This window comes from Palaemon carinicauda, chromosome 34, assembly GCF_036898095.1.
Source record: "Palaemon carinicauda isolate YSFRI2023 chromosome 34, ASM3689809v2, whole genome shotgun sequence".
Lineage (NCBI taxonomy): Eukaryota > Metazoa > Arthropoda > Malacostraca > Decapoda > Palaemonidae > Palaemon > Palaemon carinicauda.
In genome coordinates, this window is record NC_090758.1 from 76191006 (window position 1) to 76202020 (window position 11015).

The 11015-nt window shown below is 40.1% G+C and overlaps 1 protein-coding gene across 1 annotated transcript in view; it reads right to left on the reverse strand.

Moving 5' to 3' along the window:
• Nucleotides 1–6333: 6333 nt before the first annotated feature.
• The window catches only part of LOC137626469 (uncharacterized), a 6451-nt gene continuing 1769 nt past the window's right edge, over nt 6334–11015 (reverse strand). The window contains exons 3-4 of the mRNA XM_068357484.1: nt 8090–10591; nt 6334–7741 (exon numbers count right to left, since the gene is read on the reverse strand). Of these exons, the coding sequence (XP_068213585.1) occupies nt 6792–7741; nt 8090–10591 (3452 nt within the window). The 3' untranslated portion in view covers nt 6334–6791. The remainder of the gene's footprint in view (nt 7742–8089; nt 10592–11015) is intronic.

Consider the following 11015-nt stretch of genomic DNA (forward strand, 5'->3'; position numbering starts at 1 on the left):
TATTGCTTGAACAAACGATCATAACTTAAAAGTAAAAATAGCAACTGGGTTGTTTGTTATCCAGTAAGATCCTAGGAGCAACTGGAAAAGAATGAACCGACTACGTGCGTGTATACATTCAAAGAACGTACGGATCTGTGAGGCCATTTGCTACATGCTAGGTAAAACCCTAGAGCTTACACTATGAGGTAGAAGTCGGAAGAGGTTGGACAGCAAGATGAAGGAAGGGAAGTGAGAACAGAGAGGTTAAGCAGTGGGATAATAAGCAGGTGGAGCTAGGGAGAGGTTAAGCAGTGGGATAATATGCAGGGGAGCTAGGGAGAGGTTAAGCAGGGGAGCTAGGGAGAGGTTAAGCAGTGGGAGAATAAGCAGGGGAGCTAGGAAGAGGTTAAGCAGTGGGATAATAAGCAGGGGAGCTAGGGAGAGGTTAAGCAGTGGGATAATATGCAGGGGAGCTAGGGAGAGGTTAAGCAGTGGGATAATAAGCAGGTGGACTGCGAGAGGTGTGCCAACAACACTACCTCCTATGTACTGTACCTGAATATGTAGCCTAAATATAATGTATGTATGCGTGTATGTATAAACAAGACAACTTATCAACAGATAACTGGCAATGCTGAAAATGTAATTTGACAATGCTTTGCAATAGCAACAGTAAACTGATTTTAAATTCACTTATTTCAAAAGGGAACTTAGTTATTCAATGTTCAATGACACAATAAGGTTTCAAGTTTGATTTGGAGTTATGGAATTTATACTGGACCTTGGAACGGGGGCAGTCATTTTCTGCCGAGGTGCACCCGATGGGAAAACACTCGGCGTCGATGACCTTAGATGTCAGGATGCCTGAAAACCTTAAATCAATCAATGGGAAAACACCCACAGTTGCGCTTTGGAAATCCTATAGAAGTTAGAGAGAAGTTGGGTTGTGGAAATCCCGTTCAAGCTCAATCACTTTCTATTAGTGTCTGTAATCTTACTATCCTAGTGAGCTAGGGATGGGGCATTTTACGGAGCCTGTAGGTCTATCTGTTGAAGTTGTCGGCAGCCATTATCTGGGCCTCCCTGGTCCTACCTTGATGGGGAGGGTGTTTGGTCATTGATCAAATGTGTATATGGTCAGTCTGTAGGTCATCATCACTGTCCATTGCCTCTGCCATTCATGAGCGACCGTTAAACTAGATGCTGCGAAGACCTCACAGTCGCGCCTACATTGCACAGTATGCTGACCGACTGCTTCGACGCTGTGCTTTCTATATAGATAATTTTCTTTCAGATTTACATCCTTTCAACAGCCTAGTCTAGAATGTCACTACGGGGATGTGAGAGAATATTCTAAATTGTGACGCAGAAAACCACGAAAACTAGTGGGTTATTCTGTCGAGCTGCCGAAATCTGCTCTTCTAATAGTGAGCTTAAAGAAAGATTGAAGATATTACGGCTTTCAAGGAGAAACTGAAGACTTTCTTATATTTTGAGAGCTTCGATAATGTGGATTTGACAATAAACGAGCAACATGCGGTGTGAAATGTTGAATGCTTTCGAACGAGCACGATAAAATGAACGTGGTGGTCCCGTACCAAGTAGGGTTCCTCTGCTATATAGGACCAGAAAAAAAAAAAAAACAGCCCTTAAAGTACGTAAAGTGAACAAATTATTATCTAATTTGGTAGAATTTACATATGCTAACTTTACATGAGCCTTTTTCTGTTCTGTCTGATCTATACGTTTGTGGCTGAATAATAAACTATGTCCTTGGGCTCGAGCCATGTCATCTTAATGGAAGTTCCCTTTGGGCAGCTCCCTACTGTATAATATTTTTGCAATTAATATTACAAGAGAATTACCGTCAGATATCACGGGGTTCTAACCCCCGGAACGACTATCCGAAGATATCGCGTATAGTCAGGGGCGTATTATAATTGACAAGTTTAAAATAATATGATTGGGGGATACTAGTTATCATGGTAGCCTAATACTTTATCCGTGCAGATATCAGTTAACCCTTTTACCGCCAAGCTCTTTGGAAATTTCCAACCCTTAACCCCCAAGGGGTTATTTTTTCCCCAGCACATTTTGCAGTATATTTTTTTTAAATTGCTCTAACAGCCTTAATTTTTGTCATAGAGAGGTCAGGTTGGTCTCATTCTCTTGGAAAATGCCTGAATTTTTTAAAAAAATTATCAAGGACGTACCGGTACGTCCATGGGGGTAAAGGGATGAGTTTTGTGAAACGTACCAGTACGTCCTTTGGGGGTAAAAGGGTTAATTAGGAATGTATTGTCCTGATGTTTGTCTAGGTATGGGGGGGGGGGGGTAAAGACACTACGTCCTAGGTTAGGTTAGGGGGGACTGGAGAATTCCGATGATGTTTAATAGCGATAGCGCAAGGGAATTATCTTATTTCCTATTGAAATAAAACCAATTTCTCAGAATGAAATGCCTAAAAGATTACAGATAATTTCAACATAGATCAATTTAGCAAATAGGCCTGTAGGCCTACATCTAATAGCCTGAATTTAAATAAATCATAGGCATAGACTCCCAATAGCATAGATTTAAGTACTCTATAGCCAAGGATTACACAGTAGGCCTATGTACCTAATAACCAAGATTTAACTGTTAGCATAGGTCTAAAATTTGCAATAAGGAGGCTTTGTCTAAATAATCAATAGATATATAAGTAATTTTCATTTCTATGTTATATTAATTAATAATAGTCCTAATACCACTGATAAATTGTCTTGGCATTAATTATCCATGTTAAAAGTATAAGTATTTTCCTAGGCCTACATCATAAGACATAAAATTAGTTTTATTCTTATTACAGCCTGAAATAAAAGTTTATTCATTAAATAAGTGAATAAGGTGCCCATATGATAAGAATTATTCATGAATTATTCATGAATATATGTGTATCATAAGGGAAAAACGATGTAGGACTATAATTATATAAAAAAGAAAAAAAAGACAATTCACTTATTTACACTATAAATATATATTAAATTTGGAAAATAATTACCTCTAACAACGAAGAGTTATTTACTTATGTATTTTTTCATTTTTTTGATCTGTTATTGTATATAATTAAAAATTATTACAGCAATTTTTTTTGAAAGAGCGAAAAGTCGAGCTTCACACATTGACACTTGATAGTAAACATGGATACTAACCAGGATTGCCAACCTCACAATAGTAAACAATAAAGAATTCTGCTTATATACTTTTAGCAAATGGACATTAAATACTTTTAAATACATTTTAAATTTATTTATATTGTATAAATTGACAGATTATAACATTCCAATGCTGAAGCTTTGTAAAACGAATATATCAATTTGTTTTCTACTGAAAAGATTAGTTGGCAACTTTGATTTTCCAGGATTGCCAACCTCACAATAGTAAACAATAAAGAATTCTGCTTATATACTTTTAGCAAATGGACATTAAATACTTTTAAATACATTTAAAATTTATTTATATCTAATAAATTGACAGATTATAACCTTATAATGCTAAAACTTTGTGAAATGAATATATCAAAGTGTTTTCTACTGAAAATATTAGTTGGCAGTTCTGATTTTGCAATTTCAAATTGCCCTTCCAATATCTATTTTTGAAATATAAATTTACATTTATATAGATCTTTTTATTACAATGAAAATTATGGAATATATTTTGAAAATATAAAAATATAATAATTTGTTATATTGTGCTGTAATGTGATAAAATTCACAGTATTTTACAGGTTGACAATTCTACATTCTTTCATTTAAACAATTTACAATAATTTTAATATCATATATTTTTGTGATATAAATTAGTTCACGTTCTAATATCTTCTATGATGAAGAGTTATTATTATTATTATTATCATTAAGCTATAACCCTAGTTGGAAAATATCCCAGTGAGGAAAAGAAAAAGGAAAAAGAAAATATTTAAGAAGAGTAACATTAAAATAAATATTTCCTATATAAACTACAAAAAAATTAATTAAACAAGATGAAGATAAATTAGATAGAATAGAGTGCCCGAGTGTACCCTCAAGCAAGAGAACTCTAACCCAAGACAGTGGAAGACCATGGTACAGAGGTTATGGCACTACCCAAGACTAGAGAACAATGGTTTGATTTTGGAGTGTCCGTCTCCCAGAAGAGCTGCTTTCCATAGCTAGAGAGTCTCTTCTACCCTTACCAAGAGGAAAGTGGCCGCATAGACTTCATATGTTTTGTGTCCTAAATATGTATAGTTAGTGTTTAGATCCTTTATAAACTCTCATAGGCCTATTTATAAAACAAGTGCTTCAGTATTATAGATATTTAAGACCCCTTTTGAGTGGGGATACCTTTTTTTTCTCTCTCAAAGGGTTAAGTACTGCACTGTAATCGGTCAGTGGCTACTTTCCTCTTGGTAAGGGTAGAAGTGACTCTTTAGCTTTGATAAGCAGCTCTTCTAGGAGAAGGACACTCCGAAATCAAACCATTGTTCTCAAGTCTTGGGTAGTGCCATAACCTCTGTAGCCTACCATGGTCTTTCACTGCCTTGGGTTAGAGTTCTCTTGCTTGAGGGTACACTCGGGCACACTGTTCTCTCTTGTTTCTCCTCCTCTTGTTTTGTTAGTTTTTATAGTTTATATAAGAAAAATTTATTTTAATATTGTTGCTATGTTTAAAACAATTAATTTTTTTCCTTGTTTCCTTTCCTCACTGGGCTGTTTTCCCTATTGGAGCCCCTGGGCTTATAGCATCCTGCTTTTCCGACTAGGGTTGCAGCTTAGCAAATAATAATAATAATAAAGGGTTTGCGTATAGCCAAGATCAGCAAAACTGTACTATTCAGTGCCAACCATACTAGATTGGTTTGCTGTGAGAAATTAGACCAAAGTCTCCCATCATCACCAATCAGCAGTGGTCAGCGTGGTGATGAATATAGCAAAATCCAAGAGATGAACAATACATGTCTGAGGCCTTTGACCTGCAGTGGACTATAAACGGTTGCATTTGTTTTTAGTAATTAAGGTACAAACTTTGACTTGACAATACAGTCATTTAGTGTCCTTTCATATCATTTGGATTAACCAATTTATCATCTATTCTATCAGGATTTTCCTCTGTGAAGAGCACAGGCCTATAAAAACTCTAGGCCTACACTCGCAAGATGAACGACTGGCGTGTGTGTGTGTAGATTGCCTTACCATATGTAAGACACGGGCTCTTGCCGCTGGGCAGCCCGTAATAACGACTGGCAATTTGCTACGTGCTGAGAACAGTAGAAAAAGATAGCAATAGACTGTAACTCTAGATTGAAAATGGTTTGGGCATGTGATGGGAATGGATTAACCAATTTATCATCTATTCTATCAGGATTTTCCTCTGTGAAGAGCACAGGCCTATAAAAACTCTAGGCCTACACGCGCAAGATGAACGACTGGCGTGTGTGTGTGTAGATTGCCTTACCATATGTAAGACACGGGCTCTTGCCGCTGGGCAGCCCGTAATAACGACTGGCAATTTGCTACGTGCTGAGAACAGTAGAAAAAGATAGCAATAGACTGTAACTCTAGATTGAAAATGGTTTGGGCATGTGATGGGAATGGATTAACCAATTTATCATCTATTCTATCAGGATTTTCCTCTGTGATGAGTACAGGCCTATAGAAACTCTAGGCCTATACGCTCCAGATGAACGGCTGGCAACTTTGCTACGTGCGAAGCAATGAGGTTTGAATGGCTGAGAACAGTAGAAAAGATAGCAATAAGTTTTAGCTCTTGATTGAAAGTGGTTTGGGCATGTGTTGAGAATGGAAAGTGTGTGGAGATTTTGTACAGGAAGATGTTACATGGTGTTCTGGTATGGCTTGGATATGTAGTAAGAATGGGAGATAAGAGCCGGTTTGCAACTGAGTGAGAGTGAGAAGAAGAGGAAATGTTTTGTGGAAAGTACGCAAAATCTTTTAGCTCTCAGAAGAAAGTTTATAAAGGATAAGTTTTCATGTAAAAATAAGCTTCATTAGGATACAGAAAATTCTTTTAACTTGCAGATTTATTAGTAAGGGATTAAACATTCAAGAAATGAATGCAAAACATATAACAACTTTAACAAAACTAATCAATTTATCTCTGAACTGCCTTCACATCTGGTTGGATCAATCTACCTATAGTCAATTTCTCTTAGCGATGCAGATTTGCACCGACTCACAGCGGTGCCCTTTTAGCTCGGAAAAGTTTCCTGATCACTGATTGGTTGGACGAGATAATTTTACCCAATCAGCGATCAGGAAACTTTTCCGAGCTAAAAGGGCACCGCTGCGAGTCGGTGCAAATCTGCATCGCTAAAAGAAATGGACTATAGGTGGTGACAGAAACGCAGTTTCAAAATAGGCAGTTTAGATAACACTATGGAAATATAGAAAAAGTAAGAGAATTCTCTATTCTGAGTACGAATCGAAGCTCGCAGTCATCACGAAACGGAGGTTGGCGGAGAATTCAGGGTACAAAAGTTTGTCCGGGGTTTTGGATTCATAACCTTTGAAATGCACTGTTGGTTGTTTCAGTGAATACAGCTGTTGTATGAATTCCTGCAAATACAGCAGTGGACGTAGGAGCTCCTGCGAGTGCACCTGTTCGAGAAATTATATATGTGAACACACCTGAATATGGATGCATACAAATGAAGGAGTTACACTTTTGTTTTGGGCTCTGGTGTCTCACAATAAACCAGATGTTGAGTTTGTGCTAGTATTGCTTGTCAATCCAGTTAGTGTTACAAATTCTAGAAAATCATCCAATTATTAGGGTACGAACACTGAAAATCCTCCTGATGTTGGGGTATGAGCACTTGGGATTGAAGATGTTGAGCTTGTATTAGTATGTGTGGTATTTCTCACAAGACCAGATGTTGAGTTTACGCTAGTATTGATAGCATGTCCAGTTACTGGGATACGGATGCCAGAAAATCCTCCAATGATTGGTGTATGAGCACCTGCAAATCCTGATGTTGTGGTATGAGCTACTGGGAGTGAAGATGTTGAGCCTGTTTCAGTACCTCTTGTGTTTCTCACAAGACCAGATGTTGAGTTTACGCTAGTATTGCTAGCATGTCCAGTCACTGGGTTACGGATGCCAGCAAATCCTCCGATGATTGGTGTATGAGCACCTGCAAATCCTGATGTTGTGGTATGAGCTACTGGGAGTGAAGATGTTGAGCCTGTTTCAGTACCTCTTGTGTTTCTCACAAGACCAGATGTTGAGTTTACGCTAGTATTGCTAGCATGTCCAGTCACTGGGTTACGGATGCCAGCAAATCCTCCGATGATTGGTGTATGAGCACCTGCAAATCCTGATGTTGTGGTATGAGGTACTGGGAGTGAAGATGTTGAGCCTGTTTCAGTACCTCTTGTGTTTCTCACAAGACCAGATGTTGAGTTTACGCTAGTATTGCTAGCATGTCCAGTCACTGGGTTACGGATGCCAGCAAATCCTCCGATGATTGGTGTATGAGCACCTGCAAATCCTGATGTTGTGGTATGAGGTACTGGGAGTGAAGATGTTGAGCTTGTATTAGTACCTCTAGTGTTTCTCACAAGGCCAGATGTTGAGTTTGTGCTCGTATTGCTAGGGTGTCCATTCACTGGTTTACGGATGCCAGCAAATCCTCCAATGATTGGTGTATGAGCACCTGCAAAACCTGATGTTGTGGTATGAGGTACTGGGAGTGAAGATGTTGAGCCTGTTTCAGTACCTCTTGTGTTTCTCACAAGGCCAGATGTTGAGTTTACGCTAGTATTGCTAGCATGTCCAGGTACTGGGTTACGGATGCCAGAAAATCCTCCAATGATTGGTGTATGAGCACCTGCAAATCCTGATGTTGTGGTATGAGGTACTGGGAGTGAAGATATTGAGCTTGTATCAGTACCTCTAGTGTTTCTCACAAGGCCAGATGTTGAGTTTGTGCTAGTATTGCTAGCATGTCCAGGTACTTGGTTACGGATACCAGAAAATCCACCAATGATTGGTGTATGAGCACCTGCAAATCCTGATGTTGTGGTATGAGGTACTGGGAGTGAAGATGTTGAGCTTGTATTAGTACCTCTAGTGTTTCTCACAAGGCCAGATGTTGAGTTTGTGCTAGTATTGCTAGGGCGTCCAGTTACTGGGTTACGGATGCCTGAAAATCCTCCAATGATTGGTGTATGAGCACCTGCAAATCCTGATGTTGTGGTGTGAGGTACTGGGAGTGAAGATGTTGAGCCTGTTTCAGTAGCTCTTGTGTTTCTCACAGGACCAGATGTTGAGTTTGTGCTAGTATTGCTAGCATGTCCAGTTACTGGGATACGGATGCCAGAAAATCCTCCAATGATTGGTGTATGAGCACCTGCAAATCCTGATGTTGTGGTATGAGGTACTGGGAGTGAAGATGTTGAGCCTGTTTCAGTACCTCTTGTGTTTCTCACAAGGCCAGATGTTGAGTTTGTGCTAGTATTGCTAGCATGTCCAGTTACTGGGATACGGATGCCAGAAAATCCTCCAATAATTGGTGTATGAGCACCTGCAAATCCTGATGTTGTGGTATGAGGTACTGGGAGTGAAGATGTTGAGCCTGTTTCAGTACCTCTTGTGTTTCTCACAAGGCCAGATGTTGAGTTTACGCTAGTATTGCTAGGGCGTCCAGTTACTGGGTTACGGATGCCAGAAAATCCTCCAATGATTGGTGTATGAGCGCCTGCAAATCCTGATGTTGTGGTATGAGCTACTGGGAGTGAAGATGTTGAGCCTGTTTCAGTACCTCTTGTGTTTCTCACAAGGCCAGATGTTGAGTTTACGCTAGTATTGCTAGCATGTCCAGTTACTGGGTTACGGATGCCAGAAAATCCTCCAATGGTTGGTGTATGAGCACCTGCAAATCCTGATGTTGTGGTATGAGGTACTGGGAGAGAAGATGTTGAGCCTGTTTCAGTACCTCTTGTGTTTCTCACAGGACCAGATGTTGAGTTTGTGCTGGTATTGCTAGGGTGTCCAGTTACTGGGTTACGGATGCCAGAAAATCCTTCAATGATTGGTGTATGAGCGCCTGCAAATCCTGATGTTGTGGTATGAGCTACTGGGAGTGAAGATGTTGAGCCTGTTTCAGTACCTCTTGTGTTTCTCACAAGGCCAGATGTTGAGTTTACGCTAGTATTGCTAGCATGTCCAGTTACTGGGTTACGGATGCCAGAAAATCCTCCAATGGTTGGTGTATGAGCACCTGCAAATCCTGATGTTGTGGTATGAGGTACTGGGAGAGAAGATGTTGAGCCTGTTTCAGTACCTCTTGTGTTTCTCACAGGACCAGATGTTGAGTTTGTGCTAGTATTGCTAGGGTGTCCAGTTACTGGTTTACGGATGCCAGCAAATCCTCCAATGATTGGTGTATGAGCACCTGCAAATCCTGATGTTGTGGCATGAGGTACTGGGAGTGAAGATGTTGAGCCTGTTTCAGTACCTCTTGTGTTTCTCAGAAGGCCAGATGTTGAGTTTGTGCTAGTATTGCTAGGGTGTCCAGTTACTGGTCTACGGATGCCAGCAAATCCTCCAATGATTGGTGTATGAGCACCTGCAAATCCTGATGTTGTGGCATGAGGTACTGGGAGTGAAGATGTTGAGCCTGTTTCAGTACCTCTTGTGTTTCTCACAAGACCAGATGTTGAGTTTACGCTAGTATTGCTAGGGTGTCCAGTTACTGGGTTACGGATGCCAGAAAATCCTCCAATGGTTGGTGTATGAGCACCTGCAAATCCTGATGTTGTGGTATGAGGTACTGGGAGTGAAGATGTTGAGCCTGTTTCAGTACCTCGTGTGTTTCTCACAAGACCAGATGTTGAGTTTGTGCTAGTATTGCTAGGGTGTCCAGTTACTGGTTTACGGATGCCAGCAAATCCTCCAATGATTGGTGTATGAGCACCTGCAAATCCTGATGTTGTGGTATGAGGTACTGGGAGTGAAGATGTTGAGCCTGTTTCAGTACCTCGTGTGTTTCTCACAAGACCAGATGTTGAGTTTGTGCTAGTATTGCTAGGGTGTCCAGTTACTGGTTTACGGATGCCAGCAAATCCTCCAATGATTGGTGTATGAGCACCTGCAAATCCTGATGTTGTGGTATGAGGTACTGGGAGTGAAGATGTTGAGCCTGTTTCAGTACCTCTTGTGTTTCTCACAAGACCAGATGTTGAGTTTGTGCTAGTATTGCTAGCATGTCCAGTCACTGGTTTACGGATGCCAGAAAATCCTCCAATGATTGGTGTATGAGCACCTGCAAATCCTGATGTTGTGGTATGAGCCACTGGGAGAGAAGATGTTGAGCTTGTATCAGTATCTCTGGTACTTCTCACAAGACCAGATGCTGGGCTACGAACACCTTCAAGTGCCTCAGCTGCAGAATTTGGGTTATCAGTTGTAATTGAGACGGGCGATGTGGTTTGAACTCTCCCTTTGAGCTGAGGGCAATCCCAGTTACGGGCACAGGAACAAGGATCGATGGAGGCCACGTACTGGCAGACGCCGGGGCATGTGCAGCTCGGCGCTTCCTCTTCAACTGGGCATGCTGGTCCAACGCCTGTTAAGAAGAAGAATGGTTTTATTTGTAGATCATAGTAAAATCGAAGTGTGTATGACAATATTAGCAATGTTGTTGAACTTAATTGCAAAATCAAGGTACAACCCAAAGAGCAATGAAGTTGATAAAACAATATTTTCTAAGAAGAGAATATAGGGTATGTAGACAAGAAATAGGATGTGTATAAATGGAGATAAAGAGATTAATAAAGTATATGCGTAAATTTTGGAGCCTAAACAGTTCACATTACCTACAATTGAACTAAGTTGAGAAGTGTGTACCTAGCTAGCATTTGGTCAAAGGTAGCTGTTTACAGTCACAACGAAGGAGTACATTAAGTCACCAACCACACCCAAGAATACTAGTTCTAAAGAAAAATGTTGTCAAGTAAATATTTCCCTACAAGCCTTTACCCTCAGAAGGA